This window comes from Recurvomyces mirabilis (genome assembly GCF_035927965.1).
Source record: "Recurvomyces mirabilis strain CCFEE 5264 chromosome Unknown scaffold_23, whole genome shotgun sequence".
Lineage (NCBI taxonomy): Eukaryota > Fungi > Ascomycota > Dothideomycetes > Mycosphaerellales > Teratosphaeriaceae > Recurvomyces > Recurvomyces mirabilis.
Window position 1 is genome coordinate 412,208 of NW_027041957.1, and position 26,705 is coordinate 438,912.

General features: G+C 54.2%; 8 protein-coding genes across 8 annotated transcripts; 6 read left to right on the top strand and 2 right to left on the bottom strand.

The window, feature by feature from the left end:
* Window positions 1-812: 812 nt before the first annotated feature.
* On the bottom strand, window positions 813-4,965 carry rga1 (Rho-type GTPase activating protein Rga1; the record flags this gene model as incomplete). The annotated part of the gene is made up of 3 exons (XM_064840759.1): window positions 813-1,277; window positions 1,390-4,539; window positions 4,615-4,965. 3 exons carry the CDS (start codon window positions 4,963-4,965, stop codon window positions 813-815), a joined length of 3,966 nt encoding a protein of 1,321 aa, XP_064691790.1.
* A 767-nt stretch (window positions 4,966-5,732) lies between these two features.
* RPB4 (RNA polymerase B) lies at window positions 5,733-6,289 on the top strand (the record flags this gene model as incomplete). Its single annotated transcript, XM_064840760.1, has 2 exons — window positions 5,733-6,063; window positions 6,165-6,289. The coding sequence occupies 2 exons, from the start codon at window positions 5,733-5,735 to the stop codon at window positions 6,287-6,289; spliced, it is 456 nt and encodes a 151-aa protein (XP_064691791.1).
* Window positions 6,290-8,079: 1,790 nt separating this feature from the next.
* Window positions 8,080-10,635, top strand: LTS14_008073 (uncharacterized protein; the record flags this gene model as incomplete). The annotated part of the gene is made up of 1 exon (XM_064840761.1): window positions 8,080-10,635. One exon carries the CDS (start codon window positions 8,080-8,082, stop codon window positions 10,633-10,635), a length of 2,556 nt encoding a protein of 851 aa, XP_064691792.1.
* Window positions 10,636-10,928: 293 nt separating this feature from the next.
* LTS14_008074 (uncharacterized protein) lies at window positions 10,929-14,941 on the top strand (the record flags this gene model as incomplete). The annotated part of the gene is made up of 2 exons (XM_064840762.1): window positions 10,929-10,991; window positions 11,057-14,941. 2 exons carry the CDS (start codon window positions 10,929-10,931, stop codon window positions 14,939-14,941), a joined length of 3,948 nt encoding a protein of 1,315 aa, XP_064691793.1.
* Window positions 14,942-15,652: 711 nt separating this feature from the next.
* On the top strand, window positions 15,653-16,807 carry QOR1 (quinone oxidoreductase; the record flags this gene model as incomplete). Its single annotated transcript, XM_064840763.1, has 2 exons — window positions 15,653-16,480; window positions 16,574-16,807. The coding sequence occupies 2 exons, from the start codon at window positions 15,653-15,655 to the stop codon at window positions 16,805-16,807; spliced, it is 1,062 nt and encodes a 353-aa protein (XP_064691794.1).
* Window positions 16,808-17,638: 831 nt separating this feature from the next.
* Window positions 17,639-19,279, top strand: LTS14_008076 (uncharacterized protein; the record flags this gene model as incomplete). Its single annotated transcript, XM_064840764.1, has 2 exons — window positions 17,639-18,703; window positions 18,764-19,279. The coding sequence occupies 2 exons, from the start codon at window positions 17,639-17,641 to the stop codon at window positions 19,277-19,279; spliced, it is 1,581 nt and encodes a 526-aa protein (XP_064691795.1).
* An 863-nt stretch (window positions 19,280-20,142) lies between these two features.
* On the bottom strand, window positions 20,143-22,092 carry CDC55 (protein phosphatase 2A regulatory subunit cdc55; the record flags this gene model as incomplete). The annotated part of the gene is made up of 4 exons (XM_064840765.1): window positions 20,143-20,166; window positions 20,285-20,889; window positions 20,944-21,737; window positions 21,809-22,092. The coding sequence occupies 4 exons, from the start codon at window positions 22,090-22,092 to the stop codon at window positions 20,143-20,145; spliced, it is 1,707 nt and encodes a 568-aa protein (XP_064691796.1).
* A 2,030-nt stretch (window positions 22,093-24,122) lies between these two features.
* Window positions 24,123-26,049, top strand: LTS14_008078 (uncharacterized protein; the record flags this gene model as incomplete). Its single annotated transcript, XM_064840766.1, has 2 exons — window positions 24,123-24,954; window positions 25,385-26,049. The coding sequence occupies 2 exons, from the start codon at window positions 24,123-24,125 to the stop codon at window positions 26,047-26,049; spliced, it is 1,497 nt and encodes a 498-aa protein (XP_064691797.1).
* Between the last annotated feature and the right edge of the window lie 656 nt (window positions 26,050-26,705).

Here is a 26,705-nt window from a genome sequence, read left to right on the forward strand (position 1 = left end):
GCCTCCGCCATGATCAGGCATGGCTTGGAAGATACTGAGCTTGTAACAAAAGGCCAGCAAGTCCACTCCACCGGACCCATTACTTCCATCGGAAGAATTATCTGTGTCGACGTAGTAGTGCAACAACGATATCACGACCCCGCCAATGACATCTCCTTGTGCCGAGCAACCGTACACTAGGTAGGTCAATGAATGTTTGCTGACGAAATAGACTTTCGCAATCCCTGTGGAGCAGAACACAAGCGAGAGGATCGAGTATCCATGCAACACGGTGTGACGTAGACCATATACTCGCATCCACATTGGACGGATTCCATAATACATGCATCCACACCACAATGGCCATGACAGCGAACGGGTGACAATGTGTAGGGTACCGCGTGGTACGGTGTACAGATCTTGGAGAAGGTATCTTGAATGCCTCTGCCAGGCACGAAATCAAACAGTTCGCATAGCGCCCAACGGCGCCCAGATGCTCGATTCAAGGGTTTGATGTCCGTTTCCCCTGCCGCCCACGTCCTGCCCATTGATAAAACAAAACAAGCCCGCCTGTGCTGTGAATTCAAGACGCCATATGAGCACCTTCTCAATCCCTCACCAACCAGCATCAACAACGACCGTTGTTGCGCATCCCCAAGCTACCTCTTCGCGGCTTTCTTGCTCGCCGTTCGTGACGCCGCTTGTTGGTTCTACGATGCAGTACGACTCGTACAGCTTCCGTAGCGTGATCCAGACCATGTCATCGCCAAGTGCGGTCCAGCCAGCTTGGGCGATATCTTCTCCACACCCGACTGAGCTCAAGGAATCACCTTCTAAGCAACCCCCAGGGCCCTCTGCTCTCCATAAGGTCCCGTCCTCATACCCCCTCGACTCGGACTCCCACTTCCACCCCCACCACCTTCCTCACCACTCCGTCGACCCTGCTTATACCCCACACCACCCGGCGGCGACAGCACATCTCCACCAGGGCCCGAGTAAGAAATCATCCCATCTCCACCCACGTGCCTCACGCTCGTCTCCTGCGCCCTTTGCGTCTGCGTAGTCGGATTGACATCCACGCGCGTAGGTTGCGGAGAAGAAACGTTCCTATCCCGATCACGGTCTGCGTAGCCAGCACCCCCGGCCGGCGAGGAGAGCCCACCAGGACGGTTAGCAGTGTCCCGCGGTGGCGCCTTGGCAACTTCGTTATACCGCTTCAGAATCTCCTTGGTCGTAATATCCGCCGTATTGCTAAACAGCGAAGAATCGTTAAGGATCATCGCCAGATCTTCCGGTACCTGTAGAAGCGAAAGAACACACGTCAGCAAAAGTATCGCAACACCCAATACCTCACTTACACCCTGCAACCCCATCCCCGGATGCAACGAAGACAACGAAGAAAGGACTCACCTCACACATCGCCTCATTACACTCAATCAGCGCACAAACGGCCTCAATCCCCAAGAAACTCTCGTCCACACCCCCCTCCTTCCCCTCCTTCCCGCCCTCCCTACCCCCCGGCCAAGGCGCCAGAATATTCGGCGTAATAACCGTGGCCAAATTATGCACGTCCATTTTACTCCCACTCTCCTCGTCGACCTGACAAAACGAACTCACCCATTGCAAGAACGTACACAGCACTTCCAATGTATCCCGATGTGCTTTGGGCAAGAGACAGCAAGTCAAATGCAGCACCCGTCTTCGTCGCTCCTCCTCGACAATTCGTTGCGAGGTAATCCAGAGTTTATGCAGTTTATGCAGGAGTAACGGGTCCGGCAACTCCCTCAGGAACTTCTTCAGCAGCGCGGCGACTTGGACGGGATTCTCCTTCGTTAGGTCCACTCCCTCCAGACTTCCCCTGGTGTCAACCTCCTCTTTCAAATCGTTCAGGCGCTTGATATTCCCGTTCTTGCGGAAGACGCCCTCGACACTCATATCCATCGTCTTCATCGCGGAAATAGCTTCTTGTACTAACGAGGGAATTTTCAGTGAGCCCGGGCCAACGCCATCGGTGGACTCGGCATAGTCGCGTTCGAGGAGAGTTTCCAGCGGGACGCCGAAAATTTTCTGCGGCGCGGTAGTATCTTTCGAGCCCGAGTTCTTCTCGGCGGGCGAGGACGCTCCATTCCCACCTTGGCCGCTGGAAGGCTTCCCGCCCTTTTTGTCTTTACCAGGTTGGAACGCCTTCCCGAATTTACTCCAGAAAGTCGGACGTTTCGTCTCGATGAGCTCCAGTAATTCCTCTTGGTTGAAGTGGCCTTCGAGTAGTGGTTCCATGGATAAGACGGCGACGTGCCGCACGATGAAGTATTCCAGCGCCGTTAGTTCAGAAAAATACCGTTTCGTGCCGGGCATTCTTCCGCCTCCTCCACCATCACCGCCGCCGCCTACTGCGCCGCCGGAACCAGCTCCCATCATACCACCACCGTTCACCGTTCCTCGTCTGGGTATGCCTTCACCACCTGATCCGTCCCGCCCATGTCCCCTCCCACTGCCATCCACCAATCTCGCTCGTGGTTCCTGGGGCATCATACCACCTCGAGCGAAGCGAGAAGCGTTCGGTCTCTGCTCCCTCGTCTGCTGCGCCTGCACAATCCGGGGAATATCGTCCAAAGTCATAGTATCCTGCCCTCCAAACGTCAATTGACTCCTCGGCTCCCCAGACATGGGGTCGCGATCCTCTACAATTTGAAAAGACCCCGTAGTTCGTCGAGCGGCTTTCGTCGAGGCGGAGACGTTGCCATTGCTGTAGCCATTACTGCCGTAGTCGTCGTTCGGTGGCGAACCGCTGCGCAAACCCTCTGGCCCATCAATAATCCGGCTCTTCCGTGCGTGACGCCCAGCATTCGAAAGCTGCTTATCCATCCTCGTACTCCTCAGTCTCCTAATGTCCCCCATAGCATCCTCATAACTACTACTCCCTTGTTCAGCAGCCGCAGCAGCAGACCGCTGACTCCCCGTCCTCCCAGCATAAGACCGACTTCTCGTGTTCGACCTCAAGAGCGGCGGCTCCGTCTCGCTAGCAGGCGTATGTCGACCATCTGAATTATCATAACCCAATAGATTCGGATCATCGCTCGTATGCGGTAATGCGGCACCACTCCTCAGCGTAGCCAAGAGCCGCGCGTGCGCCACGCGAAGAAGGTGGACATACTGTCTCAATCTCGAGACTCTGAAGAAAAGAGCCCGATTCGCGTCTTGAGGGGCATGGACATCGCACCAGACTCTCATGACCATCACATCCCCTGCTCCTCTTCCACTGGAACCCCACTTCACACCCGGCTCAAGCGTCGCCTCCTCGCTCAAGTCCCTCCCACATTTCCCACAAGCCAGACAAGGGGCATGCAGCACCCTGCCCTCGCGGCGAAAACATTTATCCTCGACCGCTTTATCGCAGACCGCACACGTATCCGCCATCTTATCGACCAAGCCCTCCTGCCCTAGCATCTCGCCCGCAGCAGAACCCGCAGCAGGGAATCCACCTCGGCCGAGTCTTCCGCCATCGACGCTCTCATCTAGTCCCCCAATTGCCCCCAGGAACCCTTCCAGACCTTCTTGGCTACCAGTCTCGCGTTCCAATTTCAGGGCGCCAGAGAGACAGATCCGGATCATGAGTTTGAGGTAGTGCGCCAGGCCCGTGACTAGACTGAGGAGTTCCTGTGTGACTCCCAGTCGTCTGACACCGTGATCCTGACTCTCAGCTAGTAGCTGGAAGAACGCCACGACCTTTTTACAAAGCAGCTTAGCCTCCCGCGAATAGCTGAGTCCTGGGTGCACAATCGCCTCGAACGTCCGGATCTGCTTATCACCTCCCGCCAGGTTCTTCGTAGGTCGGGTCTGTAGTCTATGGTCCAGCTCGTCCGCAGCAGCGAAGAGGATATCGACATGCGTGATGAATTTCTTTGCCGCCACCACGCCGTCCATGTAGGCGCCATTACTGACATGCAGCAACATGTCAGAAATGCAGGTCGCGCTCTTCTCCTCGAAGGTGGAAAGGGTCTGCCAGATCCAGTGAACTTTGTACTCTACCGCTTCTTCATCCTTCCTCACCGACGTCCGCAATTCCTCGCTCGCGTCCTGTTCGGTGAGGAGACCTCGCTGTCGCTCTGCCTCCGCTTCCTCGCCAGCTAGATCTGATCCCTTGGGCGCCGGAGCATGCAACCGCACATTCCAGTACTTATGGATCATGTAACACTCAGGATGCCAGTGCTGATCCATGCCGTTTCGGAAGATCTCGACGAATTGCTTCAGGATCGCTGTCTGGCATCCGTTGCATTTTTGAGCAAACCGCGTGCTATAATGATAATGGCAATACACGCTACTCTCATGTTCGTAGTAGGAATCCTGCGCTCCGAAAACGGTGGGACAGACACTGCAGGTGAAGTGCTCGATGTGGTATTTTCGGTCCAGGGCGGTGATGTAGGAGCCGCGGAGGGCGCCACCGCAGGCGAAGCAGAGGAGTTCGAGGCGGCGGAAGTAGTCGGTCTCGCAGAGGGGGTATTGGTTGGGTGGGTGGTCGGGGACGGGGAAGAATTTAGATGCTACGATCTTGTCACAGTCCTGGGAGGGTTCTACCATCAGCTTGGGTTGTGCTTGTTTGTTTGTGTGGGCGTGTATTAGTAGGGATGTACTTACATGGCAGGTGAAGCACTCCAGATGAAACGTATTCCCCAATGCGCGTACGAACTGGCCGGTGAGATGACGCTGGCATTTCCCGCATGTCCGCTGTTGGCCACTCGGTCGTCTCGCGCCTGGAGGTCTCCTCTCCTCCACCGGCCCCACACCCTCTACCACTCCACCGCCATCCCGTCCATTCATATCCATACTCGCATTCGGTCGCGGTCGGACAGCTAAGTCCTGACTCTCGCTCGCATTGGTCCCTCTTCCATTCCCATTCCCATTCCGCGCGGAGGTGGTGGTGGTGGGCGCGTGATGTTGATCGTAGTGGGAGGAGTTGCTGGGAGGAGCGCCATTGACGCCGGCCATGCCTCGTCGGCAATCTGTCTCTTACAAAGCGAGTGGGGTTGGCAAAATTATCGTGGTAATCCGCAGGTCGGAATGGCAATGTCTCAGTTACCGCATGGATGTTTGGTGTGATGACAACAATACGCCGAACGACCCCCTTCACTTCCCGCGCCCGCGAGCCCTGCCAACAACAACACGATCTCCTGTCCCCTGCCTCATTCACTGCCTCTTCTCTTACCTGGAATATTAGTTCGCGTACCTTCAATCTCAATCAAAAATCCTCAGTCAATGCGTGTGTGTTGGTGTTGTGGTAGATGTAGTGGTAGCACAGTAGTAGAATGTGGGTGTCGATCGCGGCTCCGACCCTGAGAGATGGCCCCCCGGCACATATGAAACGTTCTACTGCTGCTGCTACAAATAGATGGAAGCAACGTCTTCCAATTATTTTCCTAGCCTTACCGGCATTGATTGGGCGACTTATACGAGTGGACATGATCGGTATTACTCAATAATTGCTGCTCCGTCACGGTGTCACACACCAACATTCAACTTCATGCACCACCGGCATCTTCCATCCCAAGCTACGCTTTAATCAAATCATAATTCCTCCTTAACCAAAGTCTGGGGTCTGCAATTAGTGAATCGTATAGACAAACTCTAAAAAGCGCCCGCTGCGCTTCCAGACACGCGAGCGAGCGCCAGGCTTCAGCCCTACAACACTTTTACCTCTCGCGACCAAACATCACTACCAATACCAAACGCCTTTCCTCACGACTCAACAGCACAACATGGCCGGTCCCCCAACCCTCTCCCGCACCCGCCCCGTCCCCTCCGGCAACGAAGAAGCCACCGCCCATCTCCACCTAGGCGACATGACCGACGTCCCCTGCCTTTCCGTCTCCGAATGCAACGAGCTGCTCTCCCGACTCGCGGCCTCTCAAGGCTCGGGTGGAAGGCCTCCCGCCAATAGTGATGTTTATCTGAAGACGAGGGAGTACGTGGGGATGTTCAGTAGGTTCAAGGATGGCAAGACGGTGACGCAGGTGGATGGGGTGAGCTCGGCGTTGTTGGGGAAGGGGGAAGGGGGCGGGGTTAGTATGTTTGAGAGGGCGCAATTGGGTGAGTGTCTTTTTCTTTGTTTTCGATCGAGGTTCAGGGTGGTGAGGGAGGGTATGTCGGCTATGAGGATCGTGGCTGATTCTTGTTTGTGTGTGTCATAGCTACGTTATGCTGCGACACAGCCGAGGAAGCGCGAACACTCATCCCGAGTCTGGAGGGCAAGTTGGACGACGAAACGCTGCAGAATGTGCTGGATGAGATCTCCAAGCTGCGTGACTTCTCGTGAGGCTGCAACGTACGCACATCGGGTTAAATATGGTGGTGAAAAGGCCGCTTGTGTCACCGATGTTATGCACTGTACGCATAAGCAACATGATGGAAGCGCCAACCGCAGTGAACAGGATGCTTTGCTCCGCTCTGGAAGGCGGCATCCCCCGGCCTCTACGGTAGCAAAGCAAACAGGTCACTCCTGAGCCCCGAGACTGCGAGCAGAAGTCTTGCACATATACAGCGAGCGAGTCACGCCCTTCCGCTCGGACCACTGCACTACTCAAGCCTGTGGAACTGTCATCAGGACAGGAGGCGTAGAGACATTGAAACAATTTTAGCGAAGGCGTTGGTGGTGATGTGAGTCAGGGATACGAAAGGTCATCGTAGATTGCGGAAACTCATTATTCCTGGACACATTTCCTGTCTCTGATGCCGTCTCCATCAACTTGTTGAAAATGATCGTCTTGATGATACAGGAAGGTGCGTGCTAGCCGGTATCCTATTGGTTGGAGAAATGCTGCCAGGGCTGCATGAACAAGAAATCTGACGTGTCAAACAGCCTGAACGATATTTATTCTCTCTCTACCAGTGTGGACAATATGACATGATTCGTGGACGTAGTCAAGTCCTACCAACAGGATTTTGACGTATGCTTTCACCAGAGGCAGCAGCAGCCGGCCGTTGGCGAACCGTGTTCGGAAGATCTCGAGGGTCTCTCGTAGAGGCTCATGGACGAGGCACAAATGTGATCCAGCTTCAGAGGTAATCTCAAAACTGTTTGCAAGCTTTCGCACCACTCGAGATCCCGGATGATCTGGGTCGGTCGTAGAAAGCTTTTCCAGGACGTTGCGTTCTTGCTGGATAGATTCGTTTTCTTGTGTACAGTTATTGAATTTAATGGAGACATACGGCGAGTCCTTGCTCATGCCTGCATTTGCTGTTAGTAGAGCTTTTCGGGCAGTAAATGATTCGTGGACATGCTCTCAAAGATCTTTGGCTAGCCATACCGTGGACGAACGGCCCCATCCTAGCTTAGAAATGATCGAGTATCGGTCGCAGTCCACGAGATCTTCAGGTGACACATTACAGAAGGAATTTGCATTGTAGTCCGCGACCAGCTCTTCTTCGAACCGCATCCTTGTTGATAAATTTCTTCGCAGCTTTGCCCTATTGCCTTCGTGTATCGAGAATCTGAATCTTGATCTCGCTAGCGTCCTCGTGAGTAGCATGTCGATGTCCAGCAAAGCAGATCACTCTATGTCCCTCTCGCGACGAACTGACTGCTGAACACGCATCAGTGCCACGAGTCGACGGTCAGGAGTCGTCTATCATATTGACGCCCAAGCAGTCCTGAAGTTGACGCGGGTGAGCTGGACCAATTGGCGTGTGATGGTCACGTGTTTGCAGAGACCGATCACATGCCAATCGATCTTGTTTCGTCTGCACATGCGGCAGATCGACCAGCAGGTACGTCAACGTTTCGTCGCAGCTCACAGAAAGTCTACTTCCAGGTCAACAGTGCGTTGCCGTGTCTCACTAGCGTAGACGGCAAGTATGTCGCTGGGACCCTGCTATATTCGCGTTGACTTGGATATGGCAATGGTCGAGTCAAGGAGTATTGTCACTACCTTTTCCTACAAAGACCTTAGTCAAGCTCTTACCTACTCCTCCTGCATGCCTGGTCCCGTCAGCATCCACTGTTGAGGTGTTGAACTTTGAGCTTATATATCTGGTTAGCAGAGCAACACAGCTACCCTTCACGAGCTTCCACATCAGACAACGGCTTAGGGCCAGCACGCCCACGCAATGCCGCTCCTCGACGACCGGACCAACCAAGCCAATGGGACAGCTCATGCGAGACAGTACGCAGAGCAAGCGCAGAAACTAGCCAATCTCCAGCCTGAGCAAGAAACAGAAGAGACAGGCTCAACGCAGGCTGTCCAGGCCAAGTTTGTCACTCCATTGGATCCCGTCGTTGAAACTGCCAATGGCAAACGATTACCGACAATACCGCTTGAAGAGGCCGTGAAGCTCAACAAGCTAAAAGATCATGTGGATGGTATGGAAACACCACGAAGCCCACCTCGAGGCACAGTCAGGCCCGGCAAAGACGGCGCAGCTTATGGAGCACGTTTGCATTCTCCGCCTGCTGCTCAACGTGTGGAAGGTGCGCAGGACGATACGCCTGAAGCAGCACTGGCGGATGCAATCCCTCCTTCGAGGACGAATCCGCTCTTCCCACCTTTGCCTATGTATGGACCGCCTACCCTGGCGCGCACACTCCAATGCTGGTTCTTCATGATGGTGTCGTCTGTATTGTCTCTTGGATTCCTGCTCGCCATATGTGTTGGTGCTGCTGCAGACGGCGTACCACGAGTGGCAAGCTATGTGCGAAAGCGATTGATGCTACAGAACCCGAAGAAGAAAAGACCATTCTACAGCGAAGAAATTAAGCGTGCGCAAGAACGAAAAGCAGCTCAGCGCGCATGGGTGCAGCAGCAGAGAGGTACCCGGACACCACAGAACGAGAAGGGCATACCACAGGATGGTGAGTTCGTACCAACAGAAGGAGGACCGGATCCACTGGTTGTCGATATCGGATACTACGCTCGACGAGTTGGTTTGGATTCCGAGGAGTTCGACGTAGAGACAGAAGATGGATTCATCATAAAACTAGTACATCTATACAATCCGAGAGAATACGTCAAACCACCAGCCAAGAGTCACGAGGCGGACGGACCAAAAGTATTTGAGAATTCACCTCGAGATTCTGGATTCGCGGAAGCACAACCTTTTGACGACGGCAACAAGAAGTATCCGATACTCATGATGCACGGTTTGCTGCAGTCGGCTGGCGCATACTGTTGTAACGACGACGACTCTCTGGCCTTCTATTTGGCGAAATCTGGCTACGACATCTGGCTTGGTAACAATAGGTGCGGATTTGAGCCAAAGCATACGCAGCTGAAGTACGAGGATCCGCGAATGTGGGCATGGAATATCAGGCAGATGGGTGTCATGGATTTGGCTGCACTCATCAGCCGTGTACTGAGCGAGACTGGCTTTCCGAAGCTTGCGCTCATTGCACATAGCCAAGGCACGACGCAGACATTCGTCGCACTGGCAAAGGAGCAACGGCCTGAGATAGGCGAGAAGATCTCGGTCTTTTGCGCTCTAGCACCGGCTGCGTACGCTGGCCCTCTCATCGGCAAGATCTACTTCAAGGTCATGCAGTCAATCGGACCAGGGATCTTTCGACTCATCTTTGGCATACACGCCTTTATCCCGCTCATGATGAAAGCACATGGTTTTCTTCCGCCCACTGTGTATGGATGGTTCGGCTACCATGTCTTCTCCTTCCTCTTCTCCTGGTCAGACCAGCGATGGGATCAGGGTTTGCGAAACCGCATGTTCCAGTGGGCGCCGACATATGTAAGTGCCGAGAGTATGCGATGGTGGCTGGGAAGAGAGTGCTTTGCGAAGCAGAAATGCATCCTTGCCACCCGTGAAGAAGGCAGGCTAGAAGACAAAGAAGACGAGGAGGATGATGAGGTGATCAAGCACTACTATGTTGATCGTGAACCGCATGTCTCACAGCGGCGGAAGCTCCAACGTAATCTGACGAGCTTCCACTGCCAGACTCTGACACATCAGCACCACGATAGTACACGAGGCAAGTATGCTTGGTACGATGACAGATTCCCACCACTCGCACTCTGGGTAGGCGGCGCAGACAATCTTGTCGACGGTCGCCGCCTCCTTCGCCGCTTTGACCGAGGCCGCGAGCCTCACGTTCGTGTCGTCCACAAGAAAATAATAGAAGGCTACGAGCACCTCGACGTAATCTGGGCTCTTGACGCCATCGAGAAAGTCGGCAAAGAAGTACGGGAAGTGATCTGGCGAACCGCAGACCATGACTCGCAACTTCTTTGCCGTACACCTGTAGGCTGCGAGAAGCCATTAGAAGAGGATCCGGACATCTCCAAGGACGTGCCGATGATGCATAGTGGTGGACGGCTGAGGATGGCTTCGATCTCGGAGGCTCCACCGGCTTTGGCAGCGATCAGGGAATCGTTGGGACATATTAGTGAGGATGGGAATTCAGGCAGGGTGCCGAGTACGACGACCGATCATAGCCGTGAAGTGGAGGGAGAGCATGAGCATGTCAGTAAGGAGGCTGAGGAGTTTGGAGATGGGCCGAATAGTGGTGCTCGGGCTTACACAGAGACGAACGGCAGCACAGAAAGGCAGACAGATGGGCCTCAGGATCGTACCAATGGTCGACGGACTACAGGGAGGTCGAGAAAGCTTTCCGAAGCCGTCTTTACAGATCTGCAGGAGAAGGGCAATCCTTTGGGCTGATTCAGGCTTTGGTAGTGTATCTCTTGTAATGATATATATGACTTGGTTTCAAACACGGTGAGTTAGACATACTTATCTTGTGTGGTAGGGTCGCGCTTGCCTTCGCGTCCGTTCCTTCCTCTAGGGGATAAGTGCGGCTACGGCCGTCGAAGCTAAACTCCTGTAACGAACAGCTTTTTAGAAAATGGAACCTTCACTCACACACTCTCGCAACATCACTCGCACGTATCTTTCAGACATCGCATGCACGACATCGTTGATCAGTCGTCAGTCACGTCGATGCTCGCGGCGGCATGGACGATAAACAGAACTCGGCTGCGCGACTTGAGCGTAGGCTGCCGACCGTAAGACTTCCGGTAAGCACTTTCAGATCGTTCAGACTTATCGCAACGAACTATCTTACTGACTCCTCGACACGCAGATTGACTTCGCCGTTGAGAGTATTCTCTACGCAAAGGACCTTATCATTCTGGTCATCGCCCCACTAGGCTGCCTGGCTTGCTGGGCTCTAGCGATTGTATGGATTTATACAATTCAAGTAATACCAGAGCTTCTGCTTCTCACGGCAGACCTTCTTCAGGCATGCGTAGGTGTGGGTGTCGGGGCGAAGACATCTCGTGCGGTGCTGGTGGAGGAACTCGACAGTACGTTCGAGGAGGCTACCGTCGTGGAGCAGGCACAACCGAAGTCCACGTCAGATCCCGAGAAAGCAACCGCTACTTCTCCAGTCAACGATGTTTCCTCCGCACAAATAGCTGAAGGACCATTGGGACTTAGCGAGGACCTCGCCACACCAACGGAACCAGAGCATAATGTGGCACGCTACGACGTAGTATCTACGGTACTAGATTCTGCAAATCTAAATGCCAGCCTCCGCGCTCGAGACGAAGCTTTCGAAGTCTCCAGTAGCACTGATATGGACGATATCCTGTCATGGTCCTCAGGCGACGAGGATTTCCCTTGGCTTCAAGCAGGAGGTCGTAGCCATTCGCAGGAGAGAACAGTCACGCCTGAGAGACCAGCTACACCAGAGCGGGACCACTACGCCGCAGATCGCCGCGATGCTACCAGCTCGAAGCTCGAACAGAGGAAAGCTAGTGCCAACAATGAGTGGGTCGCTAGAGTCACAGGTGTCAAGCCTGAACAGAAAACGAAACCTGTAACTATCGGCTCCGGCATAACCAGCGGCGACTTCGCCATCCATGGTGCCAACATTTGGCAGACGCCTAGATCCGAAGCAGACACTGCGGCTCGCAGACCACAGCCAGCTTATACGAAAGAGCAATTGGCGGAAGCAGCAGCTGCTGCCAACGGGTTTGCCCGTGCCGGCAACAAGCAGCGGCCAGGGTCGACTCCACGAACTCGAGCCGCTGCAGCTCGAACGACCATGCGGGTGTACAATTGTCCACTGGTCAAACCTGCAACATTTGTGCCACCGCGCCCGCAGCCAAGCATGCCAACATCCGCACCGCCAATCAAGAGTGTCCATTATTCCGCCGAAAACTTGCCGCCTCACAAACGCAAGCAACAAGCGGCAAGACATCAAAAGTCCAGCGTCGACCACGGGAGAAGCTCTGGCAAATCTGCTGAGCCTATTGTAAACAAGAACATGTACGAAGTTCTCTGCATTGATGGATCTGCTCCAAACAGCCCGAACAAGCTCAGTCCAAAAATCTTGTCCAAACCCGATCCGCCATTGCCAGCAATGAAGGAAAGTGAGTCAAAAGCAGGACCTGGTCAAGTATCTGCCCTCAATGCCATGGAGCCAGTGGAAGCACAGATGCAGCCAGAACCTATGACTTCTCCGACACTAACGATTGCCAACGCTCACTCTCCCGACATTCCAGAAGATGAAGTGCTCGACAATGCTTACCGTGGTAGCTTGAGCTACGGCAATGCTCCAGCGCTCGTTCAGCCGGTCGCTCATACTATGTCGATTGATGCTTTGATGGCGCTCAACACACAACCCCTTCAGCGCAACGAAGACACGAGCCATGTCAGCGAAGTATGCACGATGTGTGGAGGCAAAATCTTGTCTGATGCCGTTGGTTCAATGGCTGAGAATGAAGTGTTGACAAGCGCAAATTGTCGAGCAATAGGGCCGGGCGTCCAGGACGCTCAGCTCATTGTAGGAAAGGCAAGGACGGCCTTTCACCGCCGTAAGCCCTCTCCAACGTGTGTGAGGTGCGGAGGTGAAGGACACCGTAGCGTATGCTGTCCGATTATACGGCCGTTCCAGGATCAGAGCGACGCGGACGATCTACTTGCGCATAGTGATGGAGGAGATACAACGCATGACAACATCCCTGCAGATATCGTGGGCCGAATTACGAGGCAAGCACCGAAGGCCTTCATTGAAGACGAGAATGTGGTCAACACGCCCTATACTCGGTATCATAGGATCAATCGCGATACGCAGGAGCGCAGCAGATTTCAGGTTATGTCTGATGTGGCCACAGACTTGCTCGAACAAGACACGTTCGACGACACAGCAGTCAGCAGCAAGAACAACACCAGTTCCGATGCTTCCGCGCACAAGCAGCTCGACTTGCTGGATCTTGACTGTCCGGAGAGTGCTTCTGGGTCTAAGGCAGTCACTGCTTCTGCAGATCGACGGAGGCGTACGAGTAGCCAGACACCTAACGCTCTGCCTTTCTTTGCGCCATCATCCAGAGAGGGTGCTAGGCTAGGCTCCAATGCTGAGCAGGCAAATTCACCCGAGCATACTCTATCAACCAGCCCGTTCGGTCATGATGATCAAACATGTCAGCCTCAACCGGACTACGATGGCTGGTTCGGAGGCCCGATTACGACCTACTCTTCTAGCGATGACTGCGACAGCGCATTTCGCGATGGTCATAATGATGCTTCGCAGGACTACTACACCAACCCGGCGGTGCACCCTTCGTATAATTTGACGGTAGCCTCACCTCCGCCACCAGACTTTGTTCGTCCAGCTCGCTCAGCCCCAGTGACAATAAAATTGCCTACACCGCAGAAGGTCATCTGCAAGCAATCGTCGCCAGACAGCAAGGACAGCCAGATACATATTCCTCGAAAGCTGACCATGGCTGAGTTATTCGGCTCTAACCGGCCTGCAGAAGACCATACCAAACATCAGCCAGTGGTACCATCACCCTCCACGTCTATTGCTATACTGTCCATCAAGACGCCTGAGCTGCCCTTGGCCAAAATTCAGCCTGTCTATCAGGCCTCCAATGGCAATAGTGCCTACGTCCAAGGTCGCCCTCAGGGAACAGCTGCACATGCTGTAGACAGTACCGTATGCGATACGGCAGGTACCTGCGACCATCTCTTCGAAATGGAACACGGTGCTTCAGAGGCCAGCAGCAATGTCCCAGGCTCGAGTGACTCAGCATCTGCTCAGGATCATGCGAAAGCCTTTGATGTGGCTATGTTGTCGAAAGCTGGTCGAGACGATAATCGGAAGACGCTGGCTTCCACACCTGTACATAGTGGAACGTCCAGGGGCACTTCTGTACCTGACTTGCTGCTTGACAATGCAGGACATGCCTCAAACACCACGGGTGAGGACGGGAAAACACCAGGAGACCCCGAGAGCAATGCCAAAATGATGCATGACTCTCAGGAGGCACTGGCCGTAGAAGTGCTCGGCGCTCCCAACCTGACGAAGTCCATGAAACAGCAGAAACGCGAGGCTCGAGAAGACTTGATCATGGCATGGTGGACCCGCGAGAATGCACGAAAGCAGGTCAAAGGCACATTCTCGCTCGAGCGCATCCAAGCCTTGGAGACCGCCACGCGCGGATATGGGCAGAGCCGAGCTACGTTGATCTCTTTAATGGGCAACAGTGAGCTCAACGAGAAGGATGCTAAGAGGTTCCCCGTGCTCACGATTCATGACATGGGCGAGCCGAAGAACAAGCCGCCGGCGCCAGATACCACCACATCTTCGACGGCTAGTAAGAGCTTGCAGACGGAGCGAGTGGCTACGCCAGAGCCAGCAACGCTGGATGAAGAGAAGCGTGAGCTGCTGGAACAGACGGAGACAGCTCTGAACCACTACTACGACGCTGTGGATTTCTTCAAAGGACCACGCCCGCAGGGTCGGCAGAATAAGTCGACGCTTGTTACTTTGGGCAAAGCAAGAGCGGAACGAGCGAGAAAGTACTATCAGAAGAAGTTGGTTGCTTTAAGCGAAGCATTTCCGGGTGCTGCCGACAAGGCCGGTTATCCTGCGGTCGATGAGCTGGAGGTTCCGCACACGGGTGTTGTTGGCGCACCGTGTAGGTGTAGGTGGTGCAGGCGTCATCAGATGATATGAGTGGGATTTTGAAGGCGGTGCAGAGAGGGAAGGAAGATTTGGAGTAGCACTGAAAAGTGCGATCGTTCTTGTGAAGTCACGATCGTTGAGGCTGTGAGAGGGAGGATGCCCAGCTCGTTCGCGTCGCAGGTTGAGGTTGAGATGTAAGCCATCGTACCGCGAGCGATGTAGTCACTGTTCTGGCAGATAGACAGCGTGTCGATTACCCAGCAACCATTGTCAGTGATGGTCTCCCGTCGTCTAGCTCTCGGCCATTGAAACACGTACTTCCCAATCCAAGGCAGCAGTCCGAGCATGTATCTGTACACGAAGCCACTTGGAAGACTTGGTAGCTGATGTATACAGTGGATCCTCATGGAGACATTGCAGACCACAACCCATCCTCGTCGTCTGCTACGAAATGATGCATTTATCAGCAGAGCTGCATCGCCGCTGTAGAGCCGTCTGATCTGACCTCGGCATGTGGAGCAATGGCGAACCGTGCACTTTCGTGCTTTCCTCGGACGAACGACGTCCACATATAAGGTTCGGGCTCGTCATGGTTTGTGGAAGTGTATATCCTCTACTTTTGCTTTCTATATACTCAGACCATCAACCATATAGTCTACCGACGACCGCCAAGACCTCCAGAACAAGAAAGGACTCAACCCCGAATCAAAGAAGCCATACTATACATCTCTACTCACCCGCCACATCCGGCATCTCGCCACAATGGTCAAATCCCGCCAATGGATCCTAGCCAACAAACCCACCGCCCTCCCCACCCTCACAGGCGACACCCCGACCTTCAAACTCTCCGAAACGGACCTCCCAGACCCCAAAGAAGGCGAAGTCCTGGTCAAACCAACCTACATCTCCAACGACCCGGCCCAACGCGGTTGGATTTCCCCGGAAGCCCACCCGGATCGCCTCTATGTCGCCCCGGCCAAGACAGGGGAACCCATGCCCGCTCGTGCTCTAGCTGAGGTCATAGAGTCCAAGTCGAATGATTACAAGAAAGGCGATTGGGTTTTCGCCTCGGCGGGATGGACGGAATATGCTGTCCTACCTGCAAAAGCGCTACAACCTGTCCCCGAGCTCGAGGGCGGGTTGAGTAAGACGTTGTATCTTGGTGCTCTGGGGGGCACGGGTCTGACGGCTTATTTTGGGATGTTGGATGTGGGGCAGGTCACTAAGGATGATATCGTGGTCATTTCCGGTGCTGCTGGCGCCACGGGCTCAATGTGTGTGCAGATTGCGAAGAAGTTGGTCGGCTGTAAGAAGGTGATTGGAATTGCTGGTAGTGAGGAGAAGTGCAGATGGGTGGAAGGGTTGGGGGCGGATCTCTGTCTGAACTACAAGTCCTCGAGCTTCGCGGAGGATTTGAGGAAGGCTACGCCGGGGCCGGATGAGTTCGCTAATGTCTATTACGACAATGTTGGGGGTGAGATCCTGGATCTGATGTTCACCCGTATGGCGAGGCATGGGAGGGTGGTAGCTTGTGGTGCTATTGCGAATTACAATTCGATGTCGGATCGTGCTACGGGGTTGAAGAATTGGGTGAGTTGCTAGCCCCCCCCCCCCCCCCAAGACCTAGTTCCCTCAAACCCCAGTGACATATCGACAGGACTACGCTGACTTTTCTTCTTTTAGTTCGAGGTAATCCAGATGAGGCTGCAGATTCGCGGATTCATTGTCATTGACTACCTGCATCGCGCGAATGAGGCGCGAGAGGCTTTCCAGAAGATGCTGAAGGAGGGTAAGTTGCAGATCGAGGGGGGCGAACATGTGGTTAAAGGTGATTTTGAGGAGATCCCGAAGACTTGGTTGAAGTTGTTCGAGGGTGGGAATCAGGGTAAGCTGGTCACGGAGGTGGCGAGGTTGTAGTCGAATGAAGATATGAGTAAATACGCATCAGACAGCGTGCTCGCAAATTTTGAAATGTGGCCTGTGTCGTGTCTCTCCAATCCTCATCGGGCCTGAAGCTGGGTATGTCTGCTGGCCATTGACATTGTACTGTACAGTAGGCAAGGGTGTAGTCCAGAATCGCTGTGGAAGGTACCAGAGCACGGACCGAGTTTCCAGCTACAGATCATCCCTTCGACTGGTATGATTGGTTTCTGTCCAGTGCAGTCGGTCACATTGATATCTGCAAAGCCATCTCAATATGCCTTCCGCGTACAAGAACTTAGCCCTGGCTAATGCAGGAACATAGGTGCTCACGAGCAGCCTTGGACATGGCTGTCATGATTCGATTCTGTCGGATCAAGCTTGCTTCGGGGTGTGTTCGAGGCTGCGTAACAGGGTATGCGATCGACGACGAGCTTGAGATGTTCTTGACAGCCTCATGTGGTTGTTCCTGTTGAAGCGTAGTCGTCCTTGGCACTGACTAGCGTGCTTGCCCCGCGCCAGGCCGCCGTTTCAGAATGTCAGTGACGGGTGATCCCTGCATATTTGGCTGCTCGGATGGAAAGTAAACATACAGGCATTGCGCGCCTGCTTGTCTCAGATCCGCGACTGCTCTTCAACCTACTGGCAATCGCCCCCTGAGGACAACAGCATAACATCAATGCTGAGAGAGGAATAACAATCATCACCTCTTCACACACCCCGGAGCCGTCAAGATAAGATAGGCATAAGCGCACCGGCCTACAGTGCGGGCAGATAGATTATACCCGCCGATCGCATCACAGCCGCCTCGAGCAGGCAACCTTAACCATGGCGAGCCAGTATGCGTCCTTCTTGAAGTCGCCGACGACCTCACTGCTTGCTGCCGATGCGTCGCTGGTATACATCACGACCACGACCGAGATTAAAGAGCCCAACGCCATCCTCAAGCACCTCCAATCCCAGCAGAAGCTGCTGGACAAGAAGAATGAGAAGATCCTCAACACCATTGCCGGCCAGGATGGCTTGTGCCTGGAGACCGAGACCACCCTGCTGTTCAAGATGGGTGGCGGCGCGTACCTTCCCGGCATAGACGAGAACCTACTGGACGAGAAGCTGGTCACGTTCCCAGTCATGCACATTGTTCGCTTCGACGAGGCACAGAAGATCAAGCAGATCCGTCTGTACTGGGACCAGGGCACGCTGCTGAAACAGGTCGAGGCTATTGGGCGGACCGGCCGCAACTGGCCGATCAGGGATGGCAGCTCTCAGCTCGACGCTATCAACAAGAGCTTGAACGCTGGCGGCAGGGTCACAGACGTGGAAGGCTCGACCGCTTCCGCCCCACGCAAGCAGAGTGATGTTGTCATCAACCAGCACAAGAAGCGGGAGAGTGTCAGCGCGACACGTGATCCTCACGCCAGTCTCAACCTCTTCCAGTCGCGCGATCCGAATGAGGATGGACCTCGGAAGTTCGACGGACCAGTCACGGCGCCGCGAGAGACATACAAGGACATCACCCGTGACCTGGCCGAGATTGTCGGCAACGAGAATGTCGGGCCTGGCTCAGCGAATCGTGATCCTTCACCTTCAAAGCAAGACGGCTTCTACCCCAAAGCCGGCGCAGGCAAGACCCACAATGTCAACAGACTCTTTGATGACAACGAGACTACTGGTGCTCCGCCATCACCACAACGTAAGAAAGTGTTTCAGGACAAGAACAACCACTTTGAATTCGGCGGTGGGGAAGACGCGCCGGAGCATTTTCGTCCGGGCCGTGGTGGCAAACACAACAACAACACCCAGATCGACTTTACTGCGTTCAGCGTCTCGCCTAGCGTGAAGGGTAAATCGCGGCCAGCTTATGACAGGCAATGGGGTCCTGGTGTGCAAGAGGCATGTTGAGCTTCTTTTACGATTCGCCATCCGCAAGCAAAAGCTAATCCAAATGATCAGGACGACCCCCCATCCCCCATCAAGCGCCCAGTAGTCCACGCCCCACGCCCCGACGCAGATCCCCACTTCGCCCTGGCCGACGACTCCCCAGCGCCGGAGAAACAGAAATCCTTCGCTCGCCACAAGGGCATGGGACTCTACCAAGACCCGCTGCAAGACGACTCCCGCACCGCCATCGGCAAGAACAGCCACAGCCGCGCCAACGCCTTCGAACCCCACTACAGCATGGCCGACTCCTCCCCCGCGGACGGCCACAAAACCCAACATAACGCCACCGCGAAGAGCAACGCCGCGCGCAACGATATGGATGCTAATTGGTCGTTTGATACTCCGGTCAAGGAGAAGGCGATTTATAAGACGGCGGGGAATGGGATGGGGGGACGCAGGGATGAGGATAGGGGGTGGGGGATTGGGGATGAGAGTGATCCGGAGGTTAATGGGACGGTGGGGGACAAGATGAGGGCGAGACGGGGGAAGCAGGCTAGAGCTGGGGCGCCGGGCCATGCTGGGTACTAGGGGGATCTTGAGCAAGCTGGTGAGTGGGAAGAGGGGATGGTGGCGGCTTCTGGTATGGTCGGAGGAGGTGATGGGGAAGGGGAGGCGAGTTTTATCGGGAGTCCGACGAAGAAGCTGAAGTGCAAGTATTGAAGGTGTTTGCTTTTGGTGGTAGTGGGTGGGTCAGCGCTGTATACCACTACTGCTTGCTACTGCTGGTGCTGCTCTCGATGGGGCAAGGATTGACACGCATGGAGCATCAGACACGAGATGCAGGATGTGGAGCTGAGAGCGAAGGGGTTTATGCTTGTTAGTGGGTTATGCTATCAAGCTGACGTGTTGACGGAGTGAGCATGAGTTGATGATGAGATGGAAGGGGCATGGCATGAGTTCATCGGCTAGAGGGGCATAATCTAGCGTACTCCGTTTCGTTGCATAGCTCGCTCAGGCAAGAAAGAATCGAAACCGGTCCTCGGATTACTCTCACAACGTCCTCTGCTCAGCCGATAGAAAATCACGGGGGGGTTCAAGATCGGGATCGTCCATGGAAAAGCGTCGTCGTGATCAGAGCACAATTCCGCAAGCTATCTTATCTATTCCGACATTTGCTCGCTTGCTCGCTTGCAAAAGTCCCCTCTCCCCCCATTGCATCATACCATTTCGTTTCCAGCTTCTTTCGCCACCGGCATCGATTGGGGTGCTTGATGCCGCCCTGCACTGACGACAAATTCGCCAGAGCATGCATGATCAATGCAACCACCCATGCGTCACGCGCCACTCACCCCGAACGACCTGCCGGCCAGCATGGCCACGAAGGTCTGCTAGGCCCCGACCCTCGAGAGCGGCCGACCGTCCGCGGCTCAGACAGCGGGTGTCGAAGTGGTTTAAAGGGCCGAGAAAACGAAGAGCTGCAGAAGGGTAACCATTAGCATCGAAGCGAATCAAGACAGCCTCGGCCTTCCCATCCCGCCACCCATCGGTAGCAGTAGCAGAGGAAAAGGGGGAAAGAAAAAGAGAGAGACTCACATTATTCGTCGCGGCAATAGCGATAGAATCCTCCTGCGGATGCCACGACATATGCAAAATCTTCTTGTTGAAATCAATCTGATCCGCATCCGTCTCCTTCTTCATCCTTTGCGCCCCCCCAGCAGGAGAATTCGCCCTAGACCCCTTCTTCCCACCCCCAATCACTCCGCCATCCTTCCCACCACTCCCACCCCCGCCACCACCCCCATTCATCGGGGTAGGAATCCCCACCTTCTTCGCCTTGAACGCACTCTTATCCGCCTGCAACACGACCTCCGTCTCACTGCCCGCCTCGGTAGGATAAATCATGAAATTATTATTATAGCTCCCCGTCATGACATTCTTCGCATCACCGGAAAAGACAACCTCGAACTTGTCGAAGATGGAGTCGTTTTCGTACGTGTCGCAGAGGCGGGGCCGGAGGTGTTCGTGGATGGGGATGGTCTTCACGGGCTGGCGTTCCATGTTCACGTCCCAAATTTTGACGGTGAGGTAGTCACGCGAGAGGATGTAGCGGCCGTCGTGGGAGAAGCGGACGTCGGAGATGGAGGAGATGATTTCGGAGAAGAAGGAGCGGGAGGAGGGGTCTTCTTCTTGTTCGAATTCTGCAAGGCGATGTTAGTGGGATGTGGTTTGTTAGTGACATGTTTGCGACTCACGCTTCGCATGCTCGTCACACAGCGCCTTTTGTCGCATATCGGCCAGCTTGATCGTGCCTTTGCTGCTGGCGTACATGAACCAGTTGCAGCTGACTGGGTGGAACTCAGCAGCCGTGATGACCTCTGTCAGCTCCTCCATGTTCGCGGGCTTGATGTCGACGATATTGAAGCTCTGGTCCTGAATGTTGAGATTCCAAAGATTTATCCGCAGGTCGTCGGAAGATATGAAGGTCTCGCCATCGCTGTTGACGGAGATGCTGTTGATGTGGTAGGCATGCGCGTTGGCATATACTCGTCGCGGGACGGCGGCGACCACAGTGTCGTGATGTGTCATGCGTGGGAACTTCAAGTCGTTCACGGTTCGGAAGTGCTGGTTGGGGTATCGCACGGGACCACCACCATTCGCATTCCCAGTCCCTCCAGGTGTGAGCTCTGACGACAGATTGTTCTCCGCCACCACCTTCAACGACTTCTCAAACACCTTCCATAGCTTGATGGTCTTGTCGTTGGTGGATAAGAGGTAATGCGATGCATTTTGTCGCCTGCACCACTTGATCTTGTTGATCTTTTCTTCTATCTCGAGTGATTTTAGGTAGTCGAATTCGGGTTCGTGTGATTGGAACTCGGTGTGGAACTTGTACTCGCACGTCTTCTTGGTCTCGTTTCGCTCGAACAGCACCACTCTGCCGCCCTTGTCGCCGGTCGCGAGATAGTTTCCTGTTTGGTCGAACTCGACGGTGGATATGATGTCGGCTTCTGTTATATCTTCAACGTCGCCTTTGTCGCCGAAGCATCTGGATAGAATCACGGTCAGCATGTGTCCTCCCTCTCACACTAAGTCATTTGTAACACGAGACGAGCGCACTGCTTGAAGAACCAGGTTGGATCCGGCTCCACTTCTTCCCATTCATCCTCATCTTGGCTGTGCCGATAAGATGGTCTTGTGTCGAATCCGTCTCCGCTGGTCCTCGGACTCTGTAACTTGGAGTTGGGTCTGGACCAGGAGCCTTCGTCTTCGGATAGGATCTCCCGCTCCGAGCCGTCGTCGTCTAGCAATTTGGCATCTTCCTCACTCCTGGCATTCCTTGTGACAGTATTGGATGTGTTGTTGGTCCGGTCGCTTAGGGCGTTCCGGAAGGCCGAGAACATGTCGTGCTATTTATTGATGGTCCGGGTGGTCCTTGTGTTGCGGCTGGACGTGTTTTCTCTCCGCTATGTACACAGTACCACACGTGCTCTTGGGGTCCCGCATGACGGAGGCAGAGGAAGCAAGCGCAGTGAAGGAGATGTAGCAAGCAAGCGCAGTGGAGAAGATGTAGCTAGCAAGCAAACAAGCACTTACTGCGTGAACTTCCAAGTGGGAGGCTGCGCGCCATCGCCAGCTTCCACCATCTTCCTCTTCCTCGCTGTGTGAAGCCTTCCCTTTCCAGTCCCTCACCAGGTTATATCTACCGATGGCAAGCCAATCCTCCTTCTGCCCTCTTGCTTGATATAACAAAGGCAGTGATATCTGTCACTTCCACCACTTCCGATATCCCCTCCACCTCTCTGCTCAGCTAAGCCGTCCTGCAGCAGCACAAGACTGCTCGTGACCGCCTGTTAGATTCCGCTTACAGAAGCAGCAGGAACGAGTGTGACGGTGGGAGCACTTTCCTGCTTGTGTTAGTAAGATGAGGTACGTCGAAGAAGAACCTTTCGGGCAGGTGCGTGCAGGGTGAAGTGAACGGAGCTTCGAGATTGTACCTGACAATGATCAATCCAACCCAACCTTGCTTGTAACGTCACAGCCGGCGCGAAGAGAACGCCAAGCCGCAGAGCGAGGAAAGCGGGGCTCGACTTGCCTGATGCGGAAGCGAATGTGGCTGAACATGTCTCACGCTACCCACCAGAACTTCCAACGTCAACGAACCTCTAATAACCACACAAGGTAGACATGAGGATCACCATGGCGGATGATGATCGTTATACAAGCATCTACAGAGGACAAAAATCCCATCACTGCGCCTTCCCAATCCAGCTCATCTGACTATAACGCCGCCAGATTCCATCCCCTCCCCTAGAGTAATACCGACTCTTCCTCTTCATCTCCTCCCCCTCTGCCCTCTCCACCACCCTCGGAGTCCCAGGCGCTCTCACAAACCCATCAAGATCCCCCTGTCTCGCCTTCCTCTCCTTCTTACTCAACGGCCTCATCTCGATCCCTTCCTCCCTCTGCCCCTCCCCACCCTCACCTTCACCCTCACCCTCGCCCGGAATTAAAGGCGCAGCAGGGTTCCACGGAAAAAACTCATTCCGATCATCCAAGGGTTGTGTACTCTCGGCTTTCGAGCGTCGGCTTAAATAGCAGCCGCAGAGCAGCCAGGCGCTGATTGCTAAGCTGGCGGTGGCGAGGATGGAGACGACGATTATCCAGGCTATGGCTGTCTTGGTGATGAGGATGTGGGTATCGGAGGAAGCGCCTTGGGCGAAGTCGGGGGTGGTATCTGCCCTGACGTCGAGAGAGTGGAGGGCGGAGTAGGAGTAAGGGTCGTAGGTTGTATGGGGGTGGTGTTCGGCTGCCATGGCGTGAGGATCAGAGACCGGCTCTATTTGGTATGTGCAGTTGGTAGCGAGAACTTGGTGCAGTCTGCAAGATCACTGACAGCAGGAGGGCGTCCGCCATAACGCCGGGTCCAGACATGTTCATGAGCGGATACAGACAAAGAGCCCCTTCGATTGAGCCGAGTCCTTCTGCAATGGTCCTTCGTACAAAGACTCGAGGTCGCCGTCAATGAACAAAGGACATCGTTTGGGACCCTGTTGGGCTAGATAGCACGAGTCTGCTCTCCTTGCTACCGACAGATACAAGGCACAATAGTGTTGAGGAGCTTGCGCTTGGACGCAGGTACCATAATGGACCTCACCTCTAAAACCTGCGCCTGCTTTCACGCCTCCTACTACTAGCCGTCTACCCACATCCAGTAAATGGCATCGTCGCTATGGCTATAACGACGACTCCACCGCTAATGCATCAACAGACAATGCATTATGGCGAGTGAAATCCCTGCCGTGCCGATGCTCTTGGCGCTTCTCAATGGTATTATCCTCGCCTGCACTATTTACAGTGTCCATCCCCCACCTGTCATTCCGATCGACCCTGACCTGGCATGTAAGTAATGTCTTCACCACTGCACGCACAAATGGCCAACCTGGGATCCAAAGCTGCGGATGTCAACAGATCGAAGCCCTCTCCTCTCCTGGCTCTGCCAGCGGAACTAAGACTCGCAATTTACAAGCTCGTCTTCGATGGGATTGAAGGAGAGTCGATTCCGCTTCTCAGTCCTGGTAAGCAGTCGAACGAAACAGGCAGACCTCGCACACAGAGTCCCGTTCGTCTAGCCCTCCTACTAACCTGCATAAAGATCCATGGTGAGGCTTCCGGACACGTCTACGGCGTTGTCCACGCGAGCTTCGACCTCCAACCCGAGCACGGTAAGTGGTTGGATAACATCTTGCGCCCGGAAGAGAAAATTTTAGATGTAAGTCGTGATTGGGGCGTTTCATTACACCTCAAGGATCTCCTCCGACACACCACCCATCTCGACTGCAACGACCACAGAGCTTTCGAAGCGCTGTCCGCACTTTCCCTTCGGAACCTTTCCCTCGCGCTGACTGCCCACATGAACCATACCTGCCGACACGGCCAGCCCAGCGCCAAAATTCTTCTTCACGAGAACATTCCGAGGACCGGCTACGGCTGTCTCGCACCTCTACACAACGAGATCGTGCAGCTACGATCCATGCTCCCGAACCTCACCACCATCACGGTCAAGTGGTCCAGTAGCGGATATCTGCCCCGTAGTGAAGCTAAGAGAGCCGAGCGTTGGCGCTGGGTTCTACTACTTATTTCGAAGCTTTCGAGTATCGTTGATGCGGAGACTTTGACTTGTCTGAGGGATGTTAGGGTCGTGACGGAGACGGAGGAGTTTCGGTTCAGACATGATGGAGAGGGTGGGGTTGGGAAGGGGTGGTGTGAGTGGTATACTGGTGCTAGGCGTGACTCGTGAATGCCGTTTTCTTTTGAGGTGTGGTAAGTTCTTTTGCTTCCGGATTGAGGAGGGTAGGTCATGACGGCGTCTCTTTTGTTGGTAGGCTACTGCATTTGGGAGGTATTAATATGTACATGCGGCTTTACTAAACTTGTTGCCTTCTTCCCTCTACATCATCACATTGCTTTTTGGAGTAATCTATTGCTCTCTCCCTATTTGTTTGTATTCTACTGCGTCGGTCACATATCAGGTATGCAGGAACATGTATGTGAATGAACAGTACGTCTTCGACAGTCACTATGTGCTTTCTCGAAACACTACGACGGACTTCTGGTCTGTCTCGAAAGCGACGGAGGTATCCTGTCTGGAAGCTTGGCTTATGTACATCTAGTACAGCAAGATGTGTCCGACAGCTAGTATCACCAGGATGAGCCAGCTCACATCGCTCATGCCACTTTCCGAGTCTTCATCATCACGACGACAGGCGTGCACATCCCGACCATCATTCCTGGCTCTGCCACCGGAAGTGCGAAATCTTCTTTACGAGACCATCTTCGAAGGCGTCGAGGACCACATCTCCGTCGGCATCTTTGGCAAACCAGGCTCCTTCCTCGAGAGGAATACTTCCATGACCAAGAAACAACCTCGAGGCCGCATCGCCCTCCTGCAAGCCTGCAAGCAGATCCACTGGGAAGCTGATGGCTACCTCTACGGCGTTGTACACGCCGACTTCGATGCTTTCCGCTATCATCCGTACTGGCTCAGGCGCGCCGTGCGTATCGAGAAACTGCAGAATACGATTCAATTAAATCTGCAGCAATACGCCAACGTGCTGCAGCATGTGACCCACCTGGACTCGAACAGCAGTATAACAAGTTTCTGGCCGCTTCGCGGGCACGGTTCCAAGACGCGTGCTTGTTTTCGAAGCGCATGCTTCTCTCTTAGCCAAGCGATGCCGAGACTGAGGATCATCACTCTGAGTCTTCCGAAAGTCCGTGTTGCTGGGAATGTGGGATGTAATCTTTGTTTCAGGATCACAAGGTCGAGGAGGAAGTTGCACGGATGTGGCCGACGCTGAGGGAGATCAGGATCGTTACTAGTACGTGAGACTTAGGTATCGATGTAGGAGTGAGGAGAGTGTTGAGTGATGTGATCACGCCTAGTCACCCAAGACTCGCCGCTGCTGTGCATACGTTATTACAAAGTCTACCACAATGCTGCGTCTCCTCAAGCATCACCACCACGATGGAGCATCTTCTACCAGCGCTGCGCAATCACCTCTCGCGAGTCTCCCGGCAGAGTTGAGGCATGTGATATATGAGTTCGTCTTCGCTGGATTATCCGAGGAGCTCGTAATACGAGTGGAAGGACCTGGTTGGCTTACCGCCGAGAGTGTCAGGTCAAAGCGCGGACCTGACAGATCACATCTACCCAAGGCGCTTAGTCTGCTGCTCACCTGCCGGTCTATCAACCTCGAAACCACCGCTTGCATTCAAGGTAGAATTTCCCTTGAACTCAGCTTAGGCCGACGAACAAGGACAGTCTGGAAGCTTATCTATCCAAGCCACGTGAAGCGCAACCTCCGAACAATATTGGGGCCACATCAAACCGCATCGCAAGCCACTACTTCCCTATTCCGCGCCGGAGTCGGGACACATCGACGCAGCTTGCAAGCCGATGTCAACCATCTCCACATCTCCGACGGCTGGCCAACCTTCTTCTTTCTGGTAGCCA